This window comes from Muntiacus reevesi, chromosome 3, assembly GCF_963930625.1.
Source record: "Muntiacus reevesi chromosome 3, mMunRee1.1, whole genome shotgun sequence".
Taxonomy (NCBI): Eukaryota; Metazoa; Chordata; class Mammalia; order Artiodactyla; family Cervidae; genus Muntiacus; species Muntiacus reevesi.
The window spans coordinates 7,080,464-7,107,182 of NC_089251.1; the positions used below are offsets into that span (position 1 = coordinate 7,080,464).

Genomic DNA, 26,719 nt, shown 5'->3' on the forward strand with positions numbered 1-26,719 from the left:
AAAGCTATGGTTTTTCCAGTAGTCATACATAAATGGAAGAGTTGGACCATAAAGAAGGCTGAATCCCGAAGAATTGATGCTTTTGAACTGTGGTGTTGGAGAAGACTCTTGAGAGTCCCTCGACTGCAAAGATATCAAACCAGTCCATCCTAAAGGAAATCAACCCTGAATATTCATTGGAAGGACTGATGCTGAAGGTGAAGCTCCAATACTTTGGCCACTTGATGCGAAGAGTCGACTCATTGGAAAAGTCCCTGATGCTGGGAAAGATTGAGGGCAGGAGGAGAAGGGGACGACAGATGAGATGGTTGGACGGCATCACTGACTCAGTGGATGTGAGTTTGAGCACACTCCAGGAGAGAGTGGAGGACAGGGAAGCCTGCCATGATGTAGTTCATGGGTTACAAAGAGTTGGGCACGACCAAGGGACTGAACATTTTGTTAACAGTTTGACACCTCTGTAATGTTACTAAAGTTACTAAAAACGATCATTTAAAGCGAGTGCATTCTATGGTATACAAATCATACCTTAATAAAGCTGTTTAAACACTTATTTGGGGTGTATTAATTAAACACAGCATTAACTAAACACAGCATTGGGGGTATTAATAATTACATCTCCTTGAGTATGAAATCGGTAGAGGGGAAGAATCAAATACTTACCCTCTTTTTAGGTTGAACTGGGGTCTGTCTCCAGTTAATCAGGAAAAGCTTTTCAGAATCCCAACAGATATTAGAGAGCTAGTGCTCATTTTTAAGATGTGATGTTTGTATTGTGATTAAGCCAGAGAACTACCTTATTTTTAAGATAAATTTTTTCAAGTAGTTTAGGGAGGAAACGCAAGCCTAAAACTTACTCCAAAATATTTTCTAAAAGGACTGTATGCATGAAACAACTATGGCAAGATGTTAATTACTGACTCGAAGTGTGGATTTTGTGGGTGTGCTTTATACGGTTTTCTAATTTCTGTACATGTAAAATTTTCAAAAAATACAGAAAAACTTTCAAGTACGGTGGTCCCAGCTTATCCAGTTTTGCTTTCCAAGGTTGCACTTACCCTCAGTCAACCACAGTCTGAAAATATTACATGGAAAATTCCAGAAATAAATAATTCATAAGTTTTAAACGCACACCGCTCAGTGCAGTGTGATGAAAGCTCGTGCTGTCTCGAGCCATCCTGCTCCATTGCTACCTGGATGCGAATCATCCTTCCTTCCGGCGCATCCCTGCTGTCTACCCTACCTGCCTTCTAGTCACTTACCAGCCCTCTGCATTATCAGAATGACTGTCACAGCATCACAGTGCTTGTGTTTGAGTCACCCTGTTTTACTAAATAATGGTCCCCAAGCACAAAAGTTGGAGGAGGAAATGGCCACCCACTCTAGTATTCTTGCCTGGAAAATCCCATGGACAGAGGAGCCTCCCGGGCTACAGTCTATGGGTTGCAAAGGGCTGGACACGACAGTGACTGACACGCAAGCACCAGAGTAGTGATGCTGGCTGTCAGAATACGCCAAAGAGAAGCTGACAAGTGCTTCCTTGAAGTGAAGAGGTGAAAGTGCTCGACTTAATAAGGAAAGGAAAAATATCTGTTTACTGAGGTGCTGAGATCTACGGGAAGGACGAAGCTTTTATCCATGAAATTATGAAAAAAACTCGTGTTTTCTGTCGCATCTCAAGCTGCAAAACTTACAGGTATGTAGTGATTAGTTGAGATGGAACAGGCATTCAATTTGTATATTTTGAGAGACAGACCATATACACATTTTTATTAGTGTACTGTTTTAATTGTTCCATTTCATTACTGTTGTTCATCTCTTACTGTGCCTAATTTACATAAACTTTACCACAGGCCTATATGGGCTTCCTAGGTGGTGCAGTGGTAAATAATCTGCCTCCCAATGCAGGAGATGCAAGAGACGTGAGTTTGACCCCCGGGTCGGGAAGATTCCCCTGGAGGAGGGCATGGCAACCCACCCCCATATTCTTGCCTGGAAAAATTCCATAGAGGAGCCTGGTTGGCTACAGTCCATGGGGTGCACAGAGCTGGACATGACTGAGTGACTGAGTTAATGACATAACATATAACATAGGTACGTACATAGAAGAAACATAGTATATATGGGATTCAGCACTACCCATGGTTTCAGACATCCATTGCGGGTCTTAGAACGTGTCCCCGCCCAAAAGAGGCGACTACTGTACTTTTGAAATAAGCCATGCAAATTGTCCAGTTACCCATGAGAACTTCAGATTTACAGTGATCGAGGGGCTGGGTCTGCAGTCCCTGCCGAGTGCAACACCTATACCTTAGAGACGGGGCCTCCAAGGCTCAGAGCCCAGTGACCTTACCTAGATGCTGCCAGAGCAGGACCCACACCCAGGCTGCCCACCCACATCCATGGCGTTGCACTAGCCCCTCCGTGCTGAGGGCCAAATGGCCCCGCCAGGCCTCCTCTGCCCTCCTGGAGCCTCCCCCGACCTGCACCCCAAAGAGCAGGCCCCCCCACTGAACCAATGACCACATGTACTTGGTGACGCTGGAAGGAAATCATTTAAATCATTTATTTGACTCAAGAGTCGATGTGCACAGGCCCTACCGTACAAAAGTGGGAAGCTGCGACAAGTGCCAGAGGCAGTGCGTGGACATGTAAACACAGACAACATGAAAAGTGCCACTTCTGGGTGATTCGGGAGCAAATCAGAGCAGCCAGGGCCTAGGCCCAAGATCACATTCGCAGCGCGGGCGGGGGAAGTGCAAATGAACGGAATGTTAGCTTGGAGGGGCCTCCCCGTCCTTCCCACCCAGGAGGAGGCAGTTAAGACCTCAGACACATGGGTTTGGAGTCAGAAGCATAGTTAGTGCACAGTGGTCCCTGCAGTCTGGGGGAATGGAGGGACCACATGGGGGCGGGAGTGGGCTCAGAGATGGGCCCTCTCCCACCCCACCCCGGGGACCCCTTTGCCATTCAAGGGAGGGCGCCCCAGGACTGACGAGCCAGTCCCAACTCCAGAGTGTGGAAAAACAGGAGTCTGTGTCTTTTGGAGGCAACCCCACCCACCCGGAAAGGGGCGGACCTCAAAATAAAGTGTTAAGGCAATAAATAAAACACCTGTTTCCTCAGGTGGAAACACCGCAAGGGAAGCGAGTCTGCGGGGCGGACAGAAATCCGGCGATGTGGGCACCGATGCCCACAGCCTTCGGCGGCGGGCTCTACACTGCTACTTGGTTTGTGCGTCAAGTTGAAGGCTGAGAGCCAGGTGAGTTTCCCGTCCTGATGCTGGACCATCCCCTGCCCCACGGCTCCTCGGCCCCTCACTCTTGGGGACCGTGATGACCCCGGTCAGGGCCTCCAGCCCAGCACCTAGCACCAGCCAGAGAGTCCCGGGCTCACAGAGGGCAGGGCGGGGGGCGACCAGCCCCACCTCCTCCATCTTTGGTGGTGACAGAGGTGGGAGGAGAGACAGTCTTCGGGAGGGCCAGGGAAAGTCAGAGGACAGAGTCCTGCTCAAGTGCTTGGTTTCTCAGGGGCCTGATCCCTGTCCAGACACGAGCCCAAGCGGGCCCACCTCGGGCCCACTGCCCACCGAGGTGCCCCCAGTCACCGCCTTCACCCCTGGAGCTGTTCTTTCGGGTGGCGGCGGGCCGTGAGCCCTGGCCAGGCACATGCCTGGACCTGACACTGGCCAGCCCAGGCCCCTTCACCACAGAGCCCTGCCACCCCCTCTTCCATCTCCACCCTCCCAGCCCTATTCAGCAGCCCCCTCGGCAAGTGGGAGGTATTGGGGACCCACACCCCAGGCATCCCATCTCTGCCTGATTCCTCCTCTCTGGCCCCACTGGCCACTAGTCCAGCCTCCGCTTCCCCAGGCACAGCCGAGTGCGGGTCAGGTGGGCCCCTCGGGGTTCCCTCCATCTCCAAGGAAGTCTGCCCTCCACCCCCAGGCCCTGGGGATTCCCAGATGTTGGAGGTTGGGGTGGGGGCAAGGTCAGGGGCAAGTAAGTGCCCTTGGCCACCACGGCCTGGGCTCTGCTACTGCTGATGGCCAGATACCCAGACCTCCCACGCCAATCCACAGGCTTCTCTCTGGCGTCCCCCACGTGAAGGCAGCCCAGGCAGCCATCGTCCCGGGCCCACAGTGGCCACTACTGCAGTGCCTCTGGGGGCCTGTTCTCCCGGGGCAGCACACCATTGAGGCCAATACTGCCGGCCGCCGGCGCCCCCAGATAACCGAGCAGGATCTCGCTACGACGCCGAGACAGCTGGAGGATGTCCTCGGCCAGCGCCGGCACGGACGTGTAGCGCACGTTGTCCAGGTCGAACATGTCGGTCAGGTACTGCACGATCTGGTGCTGGGGGACGCGGCTGGCGTCAGGCTGGGCCGGGGCCCCTGCTCCCCGCCAAGCCAAGGTTCTCCAGGCCACCTGAAGCCACTCCCCCGACCGCCCCCCGGGGGGGGCGCCCAACTCAGCTCCTTCTGTCCTCTGTTCCTGCCCTCCCGGGGCTTCCTGTGGACCCACCCGGGGCCAGGTCCCCAGTGGAAGGGGCAGGCACCCCGCCCAGACCCTTCTCCGGACGCAGGGCCAGGCAGGCAGCCACGGATGCCAAGCTCCCTGTTTACCTTAAAGAAAGCACAGACTTCAGAGAGCTGAGGCTTGGGTCCAAGGAAGCCGAAGGCTAGGACAGGGCTAACGTGCTCCGATACGGAGTAGAAATGGGAGATGAAGCCATCAGGCACCTGTTGGGGGGACGGGCGGGGGTGGGCACGGCAAGGCTGAGGGCTGGGACCCGGGCAGGGAGAGGCAGCCAGGCCCTGTGTTCATATTAAGAGCTGGGGCTTCGGAGGCGTGTCCGGCTTATTCATGTCCTTGCTGGGTGATGTTGGGTGAGTGACTGGGACTTTAATTAAAAATTTTTTTTTTGTTTTAAAATCTAGCAGCACTACGCAGCTTACAGGATCTTAGTTCCCCGACCAAGGATGGAACCCAGACCCAGCAGTGAAAGCGTCGAGTCCTAATCACTGGACAGCCAGGGAAGTGTCCCCGTGACCGGGGCTTTCAGAGCCCTGGTTTTTGCCTTCGTGGCATAGGGGCCACCTCGGGGCGGTGGCAAGGGCTACTAGAGTAGGGGCCCGGGGTAGGCTCAGCAGAGGAAGTGCCCAGGGCACATGGCAGTGGCAGCTGGTATCAGCTGGGCGGCAGAGCCGGGCTGGCAGGGGGGGAACAATGGATGGCAGCCCAGATAGGCAGCCGGTCGCTGCCTGGGAGCGCAGATAACGCAGCTCTCGGGGTGGGAGCGGGGCTCGGCCTGCTCCCAGGGCACCCTGCCCCGACTCAGACGCCAGCACCACCTCTGCTGCTCTGCGCAGGACCTGCCTCCCTCTGAAGAGGCCCTCTCCTCGCTTCTGATTCCCCCTCATCACCTCCTGACCGCCTGCTCTGCTGGGCCCTGGGTGGGAAGACGAAGCAGATTTCTGTGGCCCTCTGAGGCCCTCCCTGTGGGGGAGGTCATGGCAGGATGGGTGACCGGTACTGTGACAAAGGGCAAAAGCTGCAGCCCATCCCACCCTGTCCCACCCCCAGACCAGGGTCTAGCACACACCAAAGGGAAGGTCAGCTGAGCTAGGCTCCACACCCAAGGCCCACCAGCCCCCGCGTGGCTGCTCTCAAGAGGCCCCTCACCATCAGCTCACTCACCATCAGCAGCCTCCTCTTGGCTTTCAGGACCGACCAGCAGGCAGTGGCCAGGGCCTAAATTAAAGAGGGCACCCCCAGGGGGGCGGGGTCAGACCAACAGGCCGGGCCTGCAGCTGCTACTCACCTGGAGCTGAGACCAAGCCTTTCCCCCAGCTCACCCACCCCAAGCAGGGAGATGGGAACAGCTGTCTGAAGTCTGCCTTTTCCCTGTCCTCAATTAGGAGTCAGGTGCACCTAAAGCTGAATTTTGACTCCAACCCTTACAGGGTGAGAAGCCAGCAATCTTCTTCTGGGCCTCAGATTCCTCTGTAAGATGAACTTGACTGAGCATCCCCGCCTTGCTCAGCGATTGTGGAGCTCCACGGTTACTGCCTATCAATGCCCAGTCTCTCCCCTCTCCAGATCACCCCACGCCACCCGGCACAGATTGCCTGCCAGGGGCCCTGTGCTCAAGGCTTTCCTGCTGTTCCTACTTTATTTTGTCCATATTTTAACTTGACTGAATGCATTCAAATGGAATAGAATTAATGGCAGCTGAGAGTGAGTAGAATTGCCCAAATGAAACTGTGAGGCAGGAGGAAAATACACACCCAGCCGCTCTACAAGGATGAGACGAGAGCAAGGGGGGCTCCCGTGGAAAGTTCTCCAGGGCAGGCGCTGGGGCGCCCAGCGGCCGGCAGCCTGCCCCGGGTGGGTGGGGGTGACTGCTCTGTGATGAGTAGGGAGCCAGCCCCGGGGCCCAACGCCAGGGATGGAGGGACATGGGGTCTGGGCGACACATGTGGGGTCACGTGTGTGCGTGCCTGGGAGTGGGGGGCGGCCACACACCGTCTCCTTAAAGCTGTCTGACAGCCAGCGGTTCCTCAGGACAGCGAGCACCGAGGACGGGGGGTTCTCCAGGTCCTCGAAGGCGTCCATGAGGATAAAGTCCAGCACGATGTCGAAGAAGCTCATGCACACCACCTGCGGGGCCAGGCGGTGCTCTGAGGCCTGAGAGGGCGGGTGTGCGGGGGTCCAGGTGGGAACACCTGGCTGAGCAGATACACCTCTGCTCCGCAGCGGGGTGTAGCGGGGGCCATCCTCCCAGCAGCCTGGGGCAGGGCGGGAATGGGGGCTTCCAGCAGCAGGGGAGCCATCTCGGAGCCTCGGAAGCAAGGCAGAGCTCCAGGGCGCACCTCCACCCTGCTCAAGGAGCTCGGGTGGGGGGACCCAGGACACCAAGCTCGGCACAACAGCGACTCACCCCTCGGCCCTCCAGCTCCAGCCGCGTGGTGGCCCAGGTCTCCGGCCGTAGGGCATAGCTCAGCATCTCCTCATAGCTCTCCAGGAAGCCTTTGGGGCTCTACAGGGAGAAGCAGAGCCCTTTGGCCACGGCCCCAAGACCCCGTTGGACTCTATCCACAGGGGCGGGTTGGCCCGTGGATGGGGGACACTCCAAGGCCAGGCCAGGGCCAATGCCTGAGCAGCAGTCACAGAGAGCGAGGCTTTGCAGAGCCCAGGGCGTGTCCGGGAGAGGGGCAACGCCAAGCTGCCCGGCAGCGTCTCACACCAGCTCGTTACTGAGAACCGACCTCCTTCCAGAAGGTATGGAAGGAGCTCACTGTAGAAAGGGTGCATGAGGGTGTGAGGTTGGGCCCGCCAACCGAATCTCCACGGCCATCGGCCTCCCTGGTGAAACGGGAGAAGCTGCAGCTTTTCTCGGGGAGTCGGTGAGCTCGTTCATGTGACACCATCAGGCAGTAAATAGTGTACAGGACTCCTGCTGCTGCCAGGTGCAGACGGTCAGCACCCAGGAGGAAGTCTTCACTCTGGGACGGGGAGCCCTAGCGGAGGCTGACGACGCAATTTGCAGACACAGATGTCATTTACGGACCTAGAAAGTGAGCACGTGCCAGGGCTGACCTAATATGGATCAACTCATTTAATTCATACAACCCTGTGAGGGACCGGCCAACATCGTGCCCACTCTACAGATACGAATCCCGAGGCTTCAGATCAGGGATGTGCCCAAGAGCCTGGCAGGACAGAGCTGACACAGACCAGCACCGGCAGGGTGATGGCACTTATGAGAACCACAGGCAGAGGGGTCACTGGAGGGATGTTCACCAGAATGTAAACAGGGTGGGGCTGGGGACAATTTTTTTCCTTCTTTTTGCATCATCTTAGTTTTTTCTTCAATGAGTATGAATTGTTTTTTACACTTTTTTTTTTTTGCCATGCCCCAACACTTGTGGGCTCTAGGCGCGTGGGCTTCAGGAGTTGTGGCTCACAAGTTCTAGAGTGATGGCTCAGTACGTATATGGCTCATGGGCTTAGCTGCTCCACGGCATGGGGGATCTTCCCAGACCAGGTATCGAACCTGTGTCCCTGGCACTGGCAGGCGGATTCCTAATCACTAGACCACCAGAGAAGCCCAATTTTCATTAAGTTTTAAAGAAGATTTGCTAGAACGACCACAGGCTGTGCCTTCACTTCCCCAAGCCTCAGTTTCCTCGCATGTAAAAGTTGACTATGAAGATGAAGATGAGGGCTGGCCCTTGCCGACGCTTTTTATGGTCACTGACCTCAGCCAGTGACGTCCCCAGGACACGCCCATTTACACATGAGGGGACTGAGGCCTGGAGAGGCTTCACGGGTGGCCCTGGGCACAATATGGAGAAAGGCTGATTCCGCAGTTCCAGAGCCTGGGTGTGCACAGCGGCCAGTGTCTTCCCAGGGGCCAGCCCATCTTTACTGCCTGGAAAAACGTGGGAGGGCTGTCAGCTACCTCTCAGTTCAGAGCTGGGCACAGGCTCTGGCACTCAGGAGCTCAGTGCTCGCCGAGCTCTTCCTGATTTCTTAATCAAAATTAAGCCAAGTGGGACTTCTCTGGTGGTCCAGTGGCTAAGACTCCACGCTTCCAATGCAGGGGGCGCAGGTTCGATTCCTGGTCAGGGAACTAAGATCCCACGTGCCGTCAGTAAGATTCAGTGCAGCCAAATAAATACGTTAAAAAAAAAAAAAAAAAAAAAAAAGCAATAATTTCCAAAATTAGCATAGGAAAAAAAACGCAAAAACTTTCCCTGCTCTCCTGAGGCTTGCAGGATGAAGTCAGAGCTTATCAGCTTGACTTTAGATTGAGTTCTTTTTTTTTTTTGAACAGGACTAAATAAAAGAAAGATAAAATAAGGGGCGGGGGAAGAAAAGCCAAAAAGAGAGCCCTGTCCACTAACTACTACCTTCTCAGCCTTGGTCATCAGGCCTGTCACCATCTGCCGGCCGACCTCCCCGAAGAAAAGCTGGTGACTCTTGTCTTCCAGTAGGCCCTAAAGAGTGAGGAGGGAGGGGTGAGCTGCCCAGCTGGCGGTCCCCCAAAGCCACAGAGAGGGCAGTACCGTGGGCTGGGCAGGTGGTCCACCTGCTCAGAGGAGCCCACCCCCGCCCCAGCTCCCCAGGCTCCCGCGGACCACACCCACCTCGAAGGCCTGCCGCACACAATGCAGCTTGGCTAGAAAGTCCTGGTCGCTGTAGCAGCCCAGCAGTTCTGTCCTGAGGGGAAGCAGAGAGTCGCACCACCTGGGACCCCCGCCAGCGACACCCTCGTGGGGTCAGGGTGGAGCCCCAGGTGGCCTTGCCTCCGCCTGGCAGTGTGACCTCGGGCAGGGGGCTGGTCTCCTCTAGGCCTCAGTTTCCCCAGAACCAGCCGAAGGGGCTGGTAGGATGCTCTCTGAGGATGGGCTGCCTCAACAGCACGCAGTGCCACTGGACGGTGTGGTCACTGGGGGTCGGGGTGACCTCAGTCTCCTTTAGGCTCCAACCAGCAAAGGACCCTCTTGAGCAAAGAACCAAAATGGCCCAGTTTCCCCCAAGGCCAGGGCAGGGCTTTCTGGGGCACCCAGAGGCACCCTGGTCTGAGCCTTTTATCCAAACCCTCAGGCCTTCAACTGAGTCTTCTGGCCATTTTCAGCAAACTTTAAACACACACACGTAAATCTAGGAGTCGTGACCATCATACACAACAATGAGCTTCAGACAGACAAGAGCTTTCAGATATACCACAGAGGAGACTGACGCTAAGAGGGGTCACGAGACTTGTCCAGGGCCACACGATACGAAGTGGCAAGGCTGGAGAGACCCAGGTCTGTCCCCCAAGCCTGGCTTCTGGACCGCTCCTTAAGGGAGTCTGTCAGAACAGGGCCTAGAGAGCACTTCCCTGGTGGTCCAGTGGTTAAGAATCTGCCTCCCAGTGCAGGAGATGCAGGTTCGATCCCTGGTCGGGGAACTAAGATTCCATATGCTGCAGGACAACTCAGCCTGCATGCCACAACTACTGAAGCCCACGCACTCTAGAGCCCGTGCTCTGCAACAAAAGTTCCCACGAGGTACCCAGAACACAGGGCTTAGGGACTGTGCCCACCGTGCTTCCATGATTGGACACATCTGAGAACTTGGAACCAGCATGAATGAATGGTATTTTAATCACCTGTATTAGTTTGTTATTGTGATCGCTAACACCACACCCACCTGTCTTGTACCAGGGCCACCCGAGGGCCTTCCACGACTAGGGCAGGAGCCCTGGCCAGCCCACCCCGCCCTCAGCCTGGCTCAGCTGGGCCCTCACCAAGCACTCACTGTTGGATTTCCCAGCCTCCTCTGAGAGAACAGCGCCCCCAGCCGCCCACCTGCCTCCTTCCTTCTGTGCTCACCTGAGGGTCCGACAGGGCACTTTGCCTTCCTTTACCAGCTGCAGGGCCTCCTCGTAGGCAGCGGCGGGCCTGGAGAGTGGGATCGGGTAATCTCCGACCTGCAGGGACTCAAAGAGCTGGGGGGAGGGGGGCACGTGGAAGCCTGTGTCAGCAGGATGAGTGTGGGGGAGGGTGCCTGCCCCAGGAACTTCCAGCAGGGGACACCCTAGGTTACAAGCTCTTTGAGGGGATGTCAGCGGGAACCCTGGCCAAGGGCAGAGGCCTGGATTGAAGTCCCCTCCTGGTCCTCAGCATCCCCGTCACCAGGTGCCTTTCCCATCAGTTTAGTTCAGTCGCTCAGTCGTGTCCGACTCTTTGTGACCCCATGGACTGCAGCTCGCCAGGCCTCCCTGTCCATCACCAACTCCCGGAGTTTACTCAAACTCACGTCCATCGAGTTGGTGATGCCATCCACCCATCTCATCCTCTGTTGTCCCCTTCTCCTCCTTTCCCATGGGGACCTTTCCATAGGGACCATCTCTTGGACACAGGCCCATGTCCTCCCGACCCAGGCAAGGACAGCCGCCTGGTACATGTGGCCATGGCCAGAAACCAACACCAAGTCACGAGCACAAGGCCTGGAGAAGGAGAGGCCAGTGTGGGCTGCAGCTGCTGGGGTCAGGGACCCCTACCCTCACGCATGGGACCCTCAGCTCCTGCTTTCCCAGGCTTCCCTGTCCCAGTTGAAGAGTCCCTGGGGGAGGAACACTTGGTGACCGCCAGATTCTGCTCCAGTGAGAGGAAATGCCTTCACTTTCCCACGACCCATCACTGGCCCCCAGCAGAGCCAACAGGGGCCCCCCTGGCCTTCACCCCTCCCCGAAGCCATCCCCCTGACCCGCATCACCTCGGTGGCGGAGAAGAAGGAATCTTCCGAGGTCAGGCTGTCCTCATCGTCCGCCCGCAGACGCAGCGAGCCCTCCGTCAGGGGCAGCATGAGGGTCCGCTCTGGGCAGGGCAGGAAGAGGGGGGTTGAGCTGAGATCCTGAGCTCCCCAGGCTGGGATGTACACGGACACCAAGCCTCCCAACACTCGATCCCGGGAAGACGATGCTGATGGTCGCCAAGCTTCCAGTTTTCTCAGTACCCGCCAGGGGACCTGCCGCAGCCACATCGCCCCTGGGCCCTGAGCTCTGAGCGCGGGCTGTGCTATATGGCCCCGAGCAAGTCACCTCCCCTTGCCAAGCTGACACTTAGCCTCTGATACCAAAGGGCCGCTCACTCCGCACTGCTATTCCCACCTGCTCGAGGGCAAGCGGGTCTGGACCCTCAAGGGGGCTTAGGGACAATCTGTTGAACAAACAAGCAGAGGCTACAGTCTTGAGGCCCCACCAGTCTTTTCTGCTGTGAGAGGAGGCCAGGGGAAGCAAGATTGTTCTCTGATGGGGACAGGCAATGGAGAACGTGTCACCCTGGCCAGCCCTCACTGGGCCCGTGTCGCCCCTGGTAGAGCCAGGGACCCCGACACTCAGGAGTCTGGTAAGCCCCCTGGAAGCTGACGGCACCCAGGGCAGGGCCACGGTCACTGCACAGGGTCTGGCACGTGGCGGGCACTAGAACGCTGTGGCTGCCCGGCTGAGTAACTTCACTCCCTCTCGGTGATGTCAGGCCTCTTGACCTCAACGGTGCGGGCATGTGTGTGCTATGTGGGCTTACCTCCATGGGAGCCACCCCTCTGCCCACCCAGCGGCCACAGGAGAGGGCTTAAGCCAAAGGCCCGGAACGGCCGCTGGGGTGGGCGGGGGGAGATATGGACACAGCAGTGCCAAGGCCTGTTCCCAAGGGAATGGGGGTAAAGCACACTGGCCAGGGACTCCCGGGGCCTTGTCCCAGCTCTGTTCCCGCCTGTGTGGCCTCGGTCTCCCCATCCGTGCGGTGGGCCCCTGATGGGATGAGGTCCTGGGCCCCAGGGACCCTGCACCCGGCCCCTGCTCACCCAGGTCCAGCAGCATGCTGTCAGCCGGGAAGGTGGACCCGAACTCCTCCTGCAGGTGGTAGGCCCGATGCAGCAGCGACTCCAGCTTCTCTGCAAACTCCTTCCGCTGGGACTCCGGCTGCGGGTAAAACAAGGAAGGTCAACCTGGGCCCTCGAAGCTCCCCTACACCAATGGCCCCTTCCTTCACCATGATAGGGACCCAGCCCCCAGGAAAAGCGGTGGAGGTGGGGAGGGGGGCAGCTCTGAGGCCCAGCAGCGAGCGCAGTTCTGGACTGAGCAGCCCTATGCAGGAGCCACTGGCCATACACAGCCAGCCCCACCTGACATGGGTGATAAATGTAAATGTACACCGATTTCAAACACTTCATATCTCCCCCCAAAAAACCTGCAAGAATACAAGAATGTTAAATATCTCCATGATTTTTCATCTTGATTATGTGTTGAGATGATAATATTTGGGGTATACCAGGTTATAGAAAATGTATTAAAAGTCATTTGATTCATTTCCTTTTGCTTTTTAACATGGTCTCTGGGAAATTTTAAATGAGATACATGGCTTCTGATTGAACAGCGCCACTCTAGACGTGAGCAGACCTGGTCCAAACCTTAACACCATCAGTTCTAAGCTGTGTAACCTTGAGTAATTAACTCCCCCATCCTGAGCCTTGGTTTCCCTATCTGTCAGCTGAGGTAAGAGAACCTACTTCCTTGGATTTCAGGGAAAACATGCATAGGGCATGTAAGTACTTCCCAAAAGATGGGCCCAGGGTGAAGGCCAGTCAGTGTTGGCTATTATAACCAGAGAGAAGTTAGGAGCCCAGAAAAAGCTGGGTTCCACCCCACTGCTGCTATTACCTGTGTGCCCCTGGGAAGGCATCCCACCCATGGCACCACAGCCTATGACTCCTCGCTGTCCCCCGCCTCCAGGCCAGGTTGTGGGAGGAAATGTTTGTTTGACCCCAGGAGCTTGTGGGCTGAGGGGCCAGACACAGGCAGGCCTGAGTCTGTTTTCCACAGAGGCTGCCAGACCTGCAAGTGCATGTAACCAGACCCTGGGGAGGGGACGGGGCCAACTAGGGCCTCAGGCCACTGGGGACAAAGAGCCGGAAGTACTCAGAGCGGGGCAGTGACATGGAAACCACCGCTTTTCCCTGAGCGCTGGGCGTCGACCGGCACCTCGCTGGTCAGCCTCACGGCCTCCTACGGGGCGGGGCCCACCCAGCTGGAGCCTGGCAGAGCCCGTGGGGCCCCAGCGCCTCTGGCCGTGTTGCTCAGCAACCCCGCTCAGCGTGGCCAGCAGGCCTCGTGGCTTCGGCTTAGATCCTTCTCTTAGATCCTTCTCTGCGAAGTCGCCGTGGGTTAGAGAATGGTTTCTCACATATGGCACAGACGACCAAAGAACACAGCAGATACACTGGACTACATCCAAATTCAAAACCTTTGTGCTTCAAAGAACACCGTCAGGAAAGTGAAAATACAGGAAACTCCCTGGGGGCTCGGTGGTTAGGACCTGGTGCTTTCCGCTGCCAGGGCCTGGGTGCAGCCCCCGCCCGGCGAGGGAACCGAGATCCTTGGCGATGCGGCGCCGCCAGGTTTAAAAAAAGAAAAGAAAGTGAAAACACGACCCAAAGAACGGAAGAAAATATCAAGTCATACATCTGACAAGGGACTTGTATCCAGAAAGTGTCAAAGACCACTTACAATGCGATAATAAAAGGACAAGCAGCCAAAGCTAAAACAAGGCGCAGGATCTGAGAGACACTACTCCAGATGAGGTGTACGTAAGGCCGATGAGCACATGGAAAGCCGCGCAACACGGTTAGCATCAGGGAAACAAATCAAAACGGCATCACACCCGCCAGGGTGGCGGGAGTCGGAGTCAGATGACAAGTGTTGGTGAGGGTGTGGAGACACTGGAGCTCTCGTGCGCTGCTGCTGGGAATACAGCTGCACTGGGAATCCCAGGTGGCACGGTGGTAAGGGACCCGCCTGTCAAGGCAGGAGACACAAAAGACGCGGGTTCCATCCCAGGGTCAGGAAGATCCCCTGGAGAAGGAAATGGCAACCCACTCCAGCTTTTAGGCCTGGGAAATCCCATGGACAGAGGAGCCTGGCGGGTTATAATCCACGGGGTCACAAAGGGTCGGACACGAATGAGCGTAGTCACACGTAGCTGCTTTGGAAAACTGTTTGGCAGTTCCTTGGGATGTTAAACAGAGTTACACTGCGATCCAGCAATTCCAGTCCGAAGTATAGACCCAAGCTTTCACTCAGCACATGCCAAGCTCCTTCCCTCAGAACTACACTCAGCATCTCAGCATCTAGCCACTGTAACTTTGACCTGTGTCTGTAAAAACACTTTTTAATAATATACATATGAATATGAAGTGAAAGTAAAAGTCACTCGGTCGTGTCCAACTCTTTGCAACACCATGGACTATACAGTCCATGGAATTCTCCAGGCCAGAATACTGGAGTGGGTAGCCTTTCCCTCCTCCAGGGGACCTTCCCAACCCAGGGATTGAACCCAGGTCTCCCTCATTGCAGGCGGAGTCTTTACCAGCTGAGCCACCAGGAAAGCCCAATACATATAAATATTGGGCTACACCAGGTCTTACTTGCAGCACTCAGGATCTTTCAGTTGTAGCCTGTTAACCCTTACTTGCGGCATATGCGACCTAGTTCCCTGACCAGGGATCGAACCCGGGCCCCCTGCATTGGCAGCACAGAATCTTAGCCACTGAACCACCAGGGAAGTTCCTGTAAGCACCTGTGCTTTATCTCATTCAATTCTGCACATCTCTTAGGAAGATGTGTCTTAAGGGGACTCGATACTTCTTTGTTTGACGTCACTTTGGCTTAAGAAAGGTTTCCTAGGAAGGCTCTACTTTCAGATAGTGGAGGAAACATACATGAAACCCACCGTACGATTGAATTCGGTGAATTGTATGGTATGTGAACTATATTTCAATAGTTATTTTAAAAAAAATCGTAGTCTAGTTAAATGTTTGGAAGGATACCAAGTAGTTATGTCTGGATGAAAGATAACAGGCATCAATAGTACTGATGATAAAGACGATTTACTGAGCCCCTGCTATGAGCCAGGATCCTGCGGCTGGTCCCACTGAAGGCCTCTGCCCATCTCACACAGTTGTAAGCTGTCTGGTCAGAGACTGGGCTCCTTTTTATCCTCTTTTTTCTCTTTCTGTGGTTTTTTCACTACTCTGTTAGGGAACATTTCATTGCTTTCACAATGAGAAAAACAAGGAAAGGTCTATAAACTTCAGATGTAGTATTAGCACGAAGAAGGCAATGGCACCCCACTCCAGTCCTCTTGCCTGGAGAATCTCAGGGACGGAGGAGCCTGGTGGGCTGCAGTCCATGGGGTCACTAAGAGTTGGACACGACTGAGTGACTTCTCTTTCACTTTTCACTTTCACGCATTGGAGAAGGCAATGGCAACCCACTTCAGTGTTCTTGCCTGAAGAATCCCAGGGATGGGGGAGCCTGGTGGGCTGCAGTCTATGGGGTCGTACAGAGTTGGACACAACTGAAGCGACTTAGCAGCAGCAGTATTAGCAACAAGGACAATTTTGGAAACAAAGCTGCCTCCCTTTTCCTGCCCTCACTCACCGACAGGCGCCCACTGTCTGCCCACGAGCAGACAGGACCTGGTGCAATCATGCTGAAGGCTCTGAAGCCTTGTCACCCATGCCCCAGGCATCCACAGCCCACAACGACAGCCATCAGGCCTGTGTGACGGGCCTCGGAGTGAAAGTCCCAGCTGGGGTAGAGGGCACACACACCTCCAACTTGGTACCCACTGTCTCGGACGGGTTCTCACCCTGTACTGCAAACTCTGTTCCCCAGGCTCGCCTGCCAACTGCCTGTTGTCCCACCGAGGCACAGGCGGAGGAAGGGAGGAGAAACTGGGGGGCGGAATGGGGGTGGGTGAGCTCTCCCCTCCTCTTCATGCCTCACATCACATACCTGCACCCCACTCCCCGCTAGCCAGCCCCCTCTGTGGTGTGAGCCCCCTCGAGCCCTGGGGTCTCCCAGCGACTCCCTCATCCATGCAACCAATTCCCTGGGTTAAGCCCCCTTCTTCTTCAACACATGAACGTGTTCCCACATCCTGGCTGGACCCCTCCCCAGAGGGGTGGCCTCCACTTTGACCTCACTCCAGTAGAGGACGAACACCCATGTTTTGTTCTGTTATTTAATACGGAAAAGTACAGGGACTTCTCTGGCGGTCCAGTAGGTGGTCAGGACTCCAAGCTTCCCCTGCAGGGGCCACAAGTTCAATCCCTGGTCCGGGAACTAGGATCCCACATGCCATAAATAAATTAAAAAATTAAACACAGGAAAAGTATCAAGACCAAAGCAGAAACAACCCACCATGCTAATACTTGTACAAGCCCTGCCCTTAAGCTTGTGCTCGAAACAAGAAAAGTCAAAACAGTAGAGAAAGGTATAGAAAAGTCCAAGGAAAGTCTTTTCCTCCTTTACCTGCAGACCCTCCTCATGGATTAGTGTGAACAGTCTTCCTGTGCATCTGTTCAAAGGGAAATACAAGTGCACAGACACAGCAGCAGCTACCAACAGGCATACAGAGGCATAGATGTATGCCTTTATTTAAAATGTACACACCAGCAGAAATTAGCACAACATTTTAAGTCAACTATACATCAATTTAAAAAATAGTATAGTGTTAGTCGCTCAGTCACGGCTAACTCTTTGCGACCCCATAGACTGCAGCCCACCAGGCTCCTCTGTCCATGAGATTTTCCAGACAAGGATACTGGAGTGGGTTGCCATTTCCTTCTCCAGGGGATCTTCCCAACCCAGGGATTGAGCCCAGGTCTCCTGCACTGCAGGCAGATTCTTTACCAACTGAGTTACAAGGGAAGCCCTGTTGCGATCATAGGCCAGTGATCAATTTGTAATTAAAAAAAAAAAAAAAAAACCTCTGACCTGGGGCTCTCACTTCACCCCTCCTGCCTCCAGTTCTTTACAAACACCCCTACTCACAGGCTTGACTTTACTAACTAAATCCACCTCGCCTAAGGAAAATAGACAATATTTTTTAAAAAATGTATATACATGGGTCGTGAATCACTCTTACAGATCTGTAACTTACATGATATTGCACATTGGCTACATCTCAGTAGAAAAAAATGTGCACATGGGTCACTATACACATTCTATATCTTGATTTTTTTTCACTTAATAAAATACAGTGGACAGAGCAACTTATCAGCCCACAGAGCTTTCTTTCTACCCTTTAATAAAGGCTGGCTAGTATTTCAGATTCCTCCTAGTGGGCATTTCAGTTCAGTTCAGTCGCTCAGTCCTGTCCGACTCTGCGACCCCATGAAGCGCAGCACGCCAGGCCTCCCTGTCCATCACCAACTCCCGGAGTTTACTCAGACTCATGTCCATTGAGTCAGTGATGCCATCCAACCATCTCATCCTCTGTTATCCCCTTCTCCTCCTGCCCTCAACCTTTCCCAGCATCAGGGTCTTTTCAAATGAGTCAGCTCTTCGCATCATGTGGCCAAAGTATTGGAGTTTCAGCTTCAACATCAGTCCTTTCAATGAACACCCAGGACTGATCTCCTTCAGGATGAACTGGTTGGATCTCCTTGCAGTCCGAGGGACTCTCAAGTTTCCACTTTTTCATGTGTTTTAACTATTACAAAACACTGCTTCAGTGAACATTCATCTGAAGACATGTATTTGTTGTGCTTTTCACAAAAAAAAATTTTTTTGGCCACACTGCGTGGCTTGCAGGATCATAGTTCCCTTGATCAGGGATTGAACCCACACCCCCCGCAGTGGAAGGGCAGAGGCTTAACCACTGGACCACCAGGGAAGTCCCTCACAAACTTTTTTAATTTTAGGTTGTTTTTACTTTCTCTTTTCTGATATTGAGATATTCACTTATAGACCACCTGTTCTTGTTGTTGCTTAGTCGCTAAGTCATGTCTGACCCTTTTAGGAGCCCGTGGACTATAGCCCACAAGGCCCCTCTGTCCATGGGATTTCCCAGGCAAGAATACTAGGGTGGGTTGCCACTTCCTTCTCCAGGGGAGCTTCCCAACCCAGGGGTCGAACCTGCATCTCCTGCATTTGCAGGTGGGCTCTTTACCACTGAGCCACCAGGGAAGCCCCATAGAAAATTTAATCAAACTGTGATAAAAAAATGTATGAAAAAAAGATAAAACAAAGCTGTGTGACCCACTCACCTATGAACACGGCTAGTTCCTTCCAACCCATGAAGAACGTGTATTTTTCCTTATGCGGTCAGGATCAGGTTGTAATCACGGTGTGGTTTATTGGGTAACTACCAAGTGCCAGGGTGCGCTAATGCACACGACGTAAGTTTTCTTACTTGGCTGATCAACACTCTGGTCAAGGGGAGAACTCCCATCCAAGAGGACATGACTGGCTGGCAGAAAGCGGGGCTGCTAGACACCTCCCAAGTGCAGCCGCCCCGCCAGCCACACTACCAGCCGTCTCTGAGGCTGGGGGGTGGAAAAGACCCAGGGAAAGACGACCTACCTCGGACAGCGCCTCTGAAGCCGTCTCAGGGTTCCGGAGCCCGTCCCCTGGGGTGGGGGTGCTGCTGCTGTCCCCCCTCTGCCCCACACTCAGCGCCTGCTCCCATTTCTGCAGGGCCTCCTCGAACAGCTCCATGCCTGAGCGCGGGCGGGGGAGACGGGGGGAAGGGAGTCAGGTCCCCAGTGGATGAAGAGTGGCCAGGCCCCTCATTACATCGTTCCAGAGGGGGATCAGAAGAGCCAGGCGGCAGTAGGGCCCTGAAGGATGGGAACGAGCAGGACCACGTAGCCTGGTCCTGATCCCTTTTTTTTAGGGCTGTACCGCTTGTGGGTCTTCATGCAGACCAGACTAACTCCTGGAAATACTCCTTGGTCCAGAACCCATAGAACTGGGGGGTTTGGGGTGGGGTGAGGGTTGCAAGCAGCACCCGGAGAACCCGGGCTCCTGGGAAGAGGCAGTTCCCTCGCTACCCTGCCCTGGCGGCCGAGGGGAGTCGAGGCCGGCCTCCCAGCCCTCACCTTGCATGTAGAGGCTCTCAGCGTTGCCGTCGACGGTGGTCACGGATTCCTCTATCCCTCTGGTCTCCCATGGTCCCGAGCACGCAGCCATGGGGCTGGATGAGTTCACCACCACCATCTGGGAGCCAAGCAGGGCAGGAACTCCAGAATAAAGGGTGAGGCCTTCCCAGACCCTGAGCAGGACCCCTCAGCCTCCCCACCAACCTCCTGCCTGACCGCACACCCTCTCCCATACCACCCCTGAAACCAGCCCCTGGCCACAGTGCCAAGCATGCAGCACAGCACTTCCACTGACTTCAAGAGCCTGAGGACAGGTCAGAGAAATGGCCAAAGCAGGAAAACAGAGGCTGACACCCAGCCTGGGAACCAGCCACCTCCTCCGGAAGCTGTCCCAAGCCCTGCTGCTGAGCAGCAGGACCCCTCCCCACTCCAGGGCTCCACCACAAAGAGGACCGGGAGGACTCAAGGAGCCCCTGTTACCCACGGGCCAGCAGGACCGGGCTCTCACCCACGACTCTGTCCCTCACGAGCAGCCATCTGCCTGCCAGGCTGTGACGACAGCCAGGTCTTGTTGGCACCTGGGTCCCCAGGGCTGTGGCCTGCTCAGAGCTGGGGCTCAGTACTCGCTGGATGAATTAATAACTAGATGAGTGAAAGAGCCAAAAGCTGTTCCCCGAGAGAAAATAAACACCTCTTTGTCTTATTTATCTCTATATCCTCAGTACCTGGTAGTCCCTGGCAAAAAAACCAGTCTTGCTCAATGTCTGATGAATGAATGCATGAACTTTCATGGGGAAGTATCACACAGGCCCTCTTCCACACTTGTCCACATGTCCCTCACCAATGCCCGGCACACACTGGTCACTAACGATCTCAGAAAGCCTTCACGGATGGATGAGTGAGTGAACAAATGAATAAATGGATGGAACCTCTTCTCCCATCTTCCTACCAGCCCATAAGCCCCCGAAGGGCAGAGACAGGAGCCCCAAGGCCGTTGACAGGCACCCTGGTACCCTCACCGAAGCCAGGCTGTGGGAGGAGCCTGAATGCTTGCTGGGCTCGATGGAGGAGATGCCACTCAGGGTGTCGTTGCTCTTGCTACTGGGGCTCTGGACCCTCCGGCTGGAGTAGCCTGTGAGGAACAGGAGGGCAGAGGTCACGCCAGCTTCCCACCCAGCCTCTTTGCACGGGCTGTTCACGGCTCCGCACCCCTCTTTCCTTCCTTGTCATCTGGGAGCCTGTCCTGACCTTCTGTGTCAGACAGCAGAGCACCCCCAGGGCACGCCCCTAGCAACAGAGGACCAGGCCCTGGCCCGCTCTCCTGCACACTTCCGTATCCTGGGCACAGGGCCTGGCACGGAGTGGGGCCTGGATCTGCTAGGTTAAGCCTGAGAAAAAGGCCCAGCCACTGCCCCACTCCTGACTCAGTTTCCCCTGTGTTATTGAATGACTGATCTGGAATTCTCCTTCCAAAAAGGATTTAAGGCTTTTTAAAATACACAGGGTTTTTGTTTTATTTTTAGGTGAGAAAAATAGGGAAAACAAACTAAGGTGGAACCAGAGACGGTGCTGGTATGGGGTAGGCAAGTGAGAGGAAAAGACGAAACTTTCCTTTTGCCAGGATAATTCTCGGTGAAAAGTCTTTGTCATGCAAGGAAATTTTGCTTCTGAAAACAGGTTTCTCTCAAGACGAGAGAGCCTGTGAGGCCTCCTTGCCTTGGAAAGCAACCTGTATGTGGCAAACGCTGGGTTGCTGGGTTACAAGATTAACAGGACCATAAGAGGCTTTTAGAGCCACACAAGCAAACACAAAACAGACCAGTGGCTGCCAGGAGCTGGGGGAAGGGGAGACAGGCTGACTCCCAAGGGCCCTGGGGGTTTGCAGAGCAACAGCTCTTGACTGTGGTTGGACTGTGGTATGACTATAAGTGTTTGTCAAAACTCATAAAGTTGTTTGCTGAAAAGGGTGAATCTTACTACGTGCCAAGTGAAAAACCAGGAGATAGTGAGACAACCACATAGCTCAGGAACCGCAGGGCCCTTCCTACTTCTGAGGCAGGGGACTTCCCTCAGTGAACGGAGGAGATGTGCCCCACCAGCCCACTCTGGACCCGACACTCCCAGAGGGTCCTCAGATAAGGAGAACCATCGCTTCCAAAGACACGTGCATCCGGCCACATGACCCAGCAAATCCTTACAATGACCTGCTTCACAGATGAGGGGACTCAGCTTGGAGACGGCATGTCACTGGCCCAAGATCTCAGCTAACAGGAGCCCGGCTGAGACTCGACTTCAGGTTCATCCTTCCCCACCACCTCACACCTACCTTTCTTCATTGATGGGACCTTCCTGGCCATGAGGATGGGGAGGGTCCCCGTGCCCAGATGCTCGCCTCCCATCTCAGGGCCGACCTGCTTCTTCTTCCGCCGTCGCCGCTTCAGCTGGTGGGCGGCCAGGGCCAAAGCCACAGTCCCCAGGGCCGTGGCAAAGAGGACCTTCCGCAGGCCTGGTGTCAACCGCAACTGGGAGAAGGCAGACTGTAGGAGAAGAGGGGGGCCGCCGGTTACATTGCCTGGGAGAGCTGCCCTGGGTGCCCAGATGGCCTGGGTACCCAGATGGCGTGGGTGCTTCAGGCCCTTGGGGGATATTTCCTGACCAGGAATGTTGGAGAGGCAACCACCCCCTGGGGCAGAGACCTGGCCTCTGAAACCTGGACCACAGAGATGTAAAAGAGGGGGATTGGGAGTGATTGGGGAGGGCAAAATGACAAGGCCAAGGAGATGGTGTCCCCAACACCATCAGTCAGGATTCCACCAGTTGCAGTGACTGAGCACGTATCCCAGGTGCCACAGCGGGACTGCACCTGTGTTACCTGTCCAAATGCCTCTCATTTTCCAGGTGAGGTATCCGAGGCTCACACAGCTTAGGACACGGGCTTAAGGTGACAGACAGGCAGAAATCGAACCCAGGTCTGCCGACCCCACTTCTCAATTCCTCAAGGACAATGACATTCACTTCAGTCGGTGGACCATCAGTACACTCACTCTGCCTGCTGGACCCCCTCATGAGGCTGCACCCCTCAGGGTGAGCTTTAGGGAGTGTCAAGAGGCCTGGTCAGCCACAGACATTTAAAGCTGGCAGGGAGGGCCTGATCAACCCCTTTCACAGACAGAGAAACTGAGGTTAAGAGTCCAGAGACCTGGAGAGGAGATTGGGCTTGGGACCCCAGACTCCTAACCCAGTCCTTCTTACTCTACTCAAAGAGGATGGCCTGGGACAGCAATTACAAAGGCCCAGTCTTCCTGGATGCTGAAGGACTCTGGGATGAGTGGCTCAATGTTTCAGCGACTGGTGGGGTTAAAGTGCGGGACCACGACCGCCCTGATCTTTACCTGCCCGAACGTGGTGTAAAGGAACACAGGGATCTCAGCCACCGTCATGGCCAGGGCCTGTATCATGGACATGCCCTCGGTCCGCCGGAACGCCATGGCAGGATCAGCAGCCCGGGTGAGAGCCCTCGGGGCTGAAAGCTTCCAAGGAGAACGTCTTCAACTGGTTGCTGGCTGAGTCCCGGGTATCATCCACGCCCCGAAAGAACAGGGACGCACAGACCAGAAGGTCCCTGCACAGAGCTGAGAGACAGATGACCAAGTCAGCCACAAGGGTGTGAGCATGTGGGCACAGAGAAACACACACAAGAGTGCTCTGGGGGGAATGAGCTGGGAGCAAAGCCCATATGTGGAATGTGAGGCCTGGAACCAGGCCCCAGCCTTTTGTGTCTGCTAGCAGGAAGGCAGCCAAGCACCCCACAGACCCTATGCCCACCTTGAGCCCTGGAAGCAGGAGGCAGTGTCTGGCACACTGGCCCCAGTGCAGACCCAGAGCCTGGAGGATTGAGAGGTCACTCTCAAACCTGAGGCTTTAAACCACACTGTCTCAAGTTTTTTAAACCCATGGCAAGTGGGCTAAGCAGAAATCTTAGGCTTCTAAGGGTCAAGTCCCTGACTGAGAATCATTACATCTTTTCCACCTCCCACGAAACCAAGAATGTTGTACTTCCTGTGGACTGTATTATGAAAATAGCAGGGTATTTCCTCAAATAATAATAGTTACTATGCATTATATGGGTGCTTTGTGCTGCATTCCTTACATACATCATTTCATTGAATCATTACAAATCTGCGAAGTAGATGGGCTCTATTTCCCATCAGTTAAGTTCAGTCACTCAGTCGTGTCCAAATCTTTGCAATCCCATGGACTGTATCACGCCAGGCCTCCCTGTCCATCACCAACTCCTGGAGTTTATTCAAACTCATGTCCATTGAGTTGGTGATGTCATCCAACTATTTCCCATACCCCCTGCCAATTTCCAACAAGGAAATTGAGGCTCAGACAGGCTAAGTCAGGAGTCCAAAGTCACTGGTACCAGATGGCTGGTACCAGACGGAGTCAGGACGTGGGTCAAGATCTCTTGGACTTTAAACTCCACGCTCAACACAACCCTTTTGCCAAATCTGACATGGAGCAGGAAGTGGAAGTCCTGGAAGAACCACAGACCAGAAGGGCAACTTTGCCCTGGGGCCTTCTGAGATACCTCATGGCCCCGTTCCAAGGCCAGCTAATAAGAGGCTTGAACACATAAGCCAGTCCCCAAAATCCTGCGGAGAACTCCCCGACCCAGCACCACCAAGGCCAAGTGTGCCTTCAAGGTCTCCTGGGACTTCAAACAGAAGGAATACAACAGCCAGACAGACCCTGTCTACTTCGGATGGCTGCCAAAGTCACTGGACCAGCACAAGAAACAGTTTATTCCCAGTGAGTGGGAAGGATGAATGATCCTATCAGGTAGCTCCAGGGCTGTGTGTGTGTGTGTGTGTGTGTAAGGGGGGCAGGCAGGCCTGAGGAAACTCCAGGCCTCTGTGTGTGTGTAAGGGGGGCAGGTAGGCCTGAGGAAACTCACATTGTCAAGGATAGGGGACATCCTGCCAGGAGGCTACAAACTAAGCTACGTGACCTCCAGTGGTCAGGGGCCAGGTTAATATCACAAGCCACCTCCCTCACCCCTCCAACTTGCCCCAAGCCTCAGAACAAAGGGAGATAAGAACATCAGAGGATCAGCAGCTACTATTTCCCAGGCACTTACTTTAACAGGCAGGCTTGGAACAGTCTCTCCATGCAGGGTTTTGACTGTAGTCACTCAGAACCCTCAAAGCTGAGCTATTTATCTCAGTGATGGTGAAACTGTGGCCCCAGAAGATAATCACCCCGACTGAGGTCACTGAGTAAAATGGCGAAGCTGGGATATGATCACAGCTCTGGGGGACCCCAAAGCCTAGCATTTACCTGCAGGAAAGTCAAGAGCAGCCTCTGCTGCCCGGTCTAAGGAAGAGTGTCAGGTAAGGACACCGGTCCCAAAACAGTTTCTCTTTTAGGGATGGATTCAGGTCCATCTATAGATAGCCCATCTATCTATCCCCCTGGCACAACCCAGGGCCGAAGGAGAGAAGCCTCCACCTCCTCTCTGTGATGACAAGCCCACAGCAATGTCTCCCACCACGTGGATACTCCTAATGCCTTCCCCACCTGGGCAAGTCACCTCTCCTTCCTTGTAACCTTGGACTGGAACCTCCTTATTCCCATTCCACCCCCACGCCGGCACTTACAACCTCTCAGCGTGGATGCCCAAGCTTTCAATCCCAGGCACCTCCTTCCCTGCCCTGAACCACTCGGTAAATTACTCTAGCCTGAGCACCCTTCATTCCGCCTTGAGCCCAGCAATGTCCCCGGCCCAAGTGCTCCTCTGAGCGACCCCTCTGCCCAGTCTTCGTTCATTCCACCCTGGCAGGATCCGACCACCACTGAGCACTCCGTATGCTGGACCTCAGCAATATCCCCTTTCTTAGAATCTGTCCATCCCGGACAATTCCTTCCGCATCCCCTGGTCAAGGTCCCTCCTCTCTTGCCCCGACCTCCGGAATATTCTCTAGGGTTGTCCAGGTGCCCCACTGCCGCTGCCCCAGGTCCGCGCACCGGCTCCTCCTATCCCAGTACTTGCCCTGTTCGGGTCCAGGACCTGCGCCCCTGTTTCAATCTCTGCAGTGTTCCAGGCCCAGGCATCTTCCCACGGACCGGGTACCTTCTTCTGTTCCACCTCTCGCGCCGCCCACGGCCCGAGCACCTGCTCTTTCCCAACCCGGGCCCTTCTAGTCTGGCTGGCTGAGCCGGGACACCTGCGATCCCTTACCCAGTTCCCCGCGGAGGCACGGCTCCCGCCCGCTGCAAGTCTCAGTCCCGAACCCTGCCGCGCCGCGCCGGCCCCCCGGGCTAAGCCCGGACCGCCGCCACTCACCCAAGATCCCATCGCTGCGGAAGGGCAGCGTCTCCTTCCCCGGCGCCCGCGCAACCAACCTCGGGACCGTCGGGGGCGTGGCCTCACGCTGGGCCAACCTTCGTTTGGCCAATGAGCGCCGCCGATCTCGTCGGCACCGCCCCGGCCTCTGGGCAATTAGGCAGGTCACGTGACAACATTAGCTCCACCTCTCCTCTCCCTCTGTTCCGCCCCCTAAGTGCGGTTGAGGCGCGGAAGTAATTTTTTTTTCTCTCCTGTGATTGGCCATCGGGATTAGATTGACCCGGGTGGTTAAGTGGGGGCGGGGTCGCCCTTAAAGGAATAAGGGGAAACAAGCAGGTTTCGAAGGAGCTTTAAAGAAGGAACGGGCAGCGTTCTGAGCACTTTATATTTAGTTCCTCTGCCGCCACGGTCCCCACCCAGACAAGTCCTTCCCGCCCTTCGAGCGCCCTCTTTCCAGTGCAACTGCCTCTAAAACTTCCCACAGCATCCTTCTGAGCACTTGCCACTCTCCTTTTTTGGGAGCTGTTTGCAAAAGTGCCACGCCTCCCTTACCAGACAGAAGTCGTCTCCCTGAGAATTGATTCGGTTCTGAGAGCCCAGCTGTGCTTTGCGCTGAGCGTTAGGTTTGGTATCATGCCGATCTGAGTTGGAATCAAGTTCTGTCACATCAGCTCTCTGGGGTTTATTCAGTTTCAGGGTGTTAGTCGCTCAGTCGTGTCCGGTTCTTTGCGACCCCATGGACTGTAGCCCGCCAGGCTCCTCCATCTATGGAATTTTCCAGGCAACAATATATAAGAATGACTCAGTTTACTCCTCTCTAAAATGGGAATGGAATTCCTGCCTTGACTGAGTAACAGGGCTTTGGTGCTGATAGTAAGGAAACTGTGGCAGTCCTTTCATAACCAGAGAACCAGACTCCTCTAAG

At 54.9% G+C, this 26,719-nt stretch overlaps 1 protein-coding gene and 1 non-coding gene across 3 annotated transcripts; both read right to left on the reverse strand.

The window, feature by feature from the left end:
- Positions 1 to 2,548: 2,548 nt before the first annotated feature.
- MIGA2 (mitoguardin 2) lies at positions 2,549 to 25,864 on the reverse strand. 2 transcript variants are annotated; one of them, XM_065928293.1, is made up of 16 exons: positions 25,792 to 25,864; positions 22,835 to 23,074; positions 21,769 to 21,979; positions 20,462 to 20,574; positions 19,443 to 19,560; positions 18,925 to 19,061; positions 12,360 to 12,477; positions 11,271 to 11,371; positions 10,385 to 10,500; positions 9,155 to 9,227; positions 8,918 to 9,004; positions 6,943 to 7,041; positions 6,528 to 6,662; positions 5,700 to 5,753; positions 4,625 to 4,741; positions 2,549 to 4,355 (listed from the first exon to the last, which is right to left on the reverse strand). In XM_065928293.1, the coding sequence occupies exons 2-16, from the start codon at positions 22,928 to 22,930 to the stop codon at positions 4,149 to 4,151; spliced, it is 1,782 nt and encodes a 593-aa protein (XP_065784365.1). In that variant the 5' UTR covers positions 22,931 to 23,074; positions 25,792 to 25,864; the 3' UTR covers positions 2,549 to 4,148. The 2 variants fall into 2 exon arrangements, with proteins under 2 accessions (XP_065784365.1, XP_065784366.1); XM_065928294.1 differs by having other exon boundaries at positions 25,687 to 25,808.
- On the reverse strand, positions 15,043 to 15,115 carry TRNAG-GCC (transfer RNA glycine (anticodon GCC)). The gene has a single exon. It is a non-coding gene; the product is annotated as a tRNA-Gly (tRNA).
- Positions 25,865 to 26,719: the final 855 nt, after the last annotated feature.

Excerpts from the sequence above, each read along its gene's own strand:
- MIGA2 (XM_065928293.1), bottom strand. The coding sequence starts at position 22,930 with ATGGCGTTCCGGCGGACCGAGGGCATGTCCATGATACAGGCCCTGGCC. Across the intron at positions 12,478-18,924 it reads CTTCAGAGGCGCTGTCCGAG|CCGGAGTCCCAGCGGAAGGA; the intron begins GTAGGTCGTCTT and ends TTTTACCCGCAG. Across the intron at positions 4,356-4,624 it reads AAGTCTGTGCTTTCTTTAAG|CACCAGATCGTGCAGTACCT; the intron begins GTAAACAGGGAG and ends CGCGTCCCCCAG.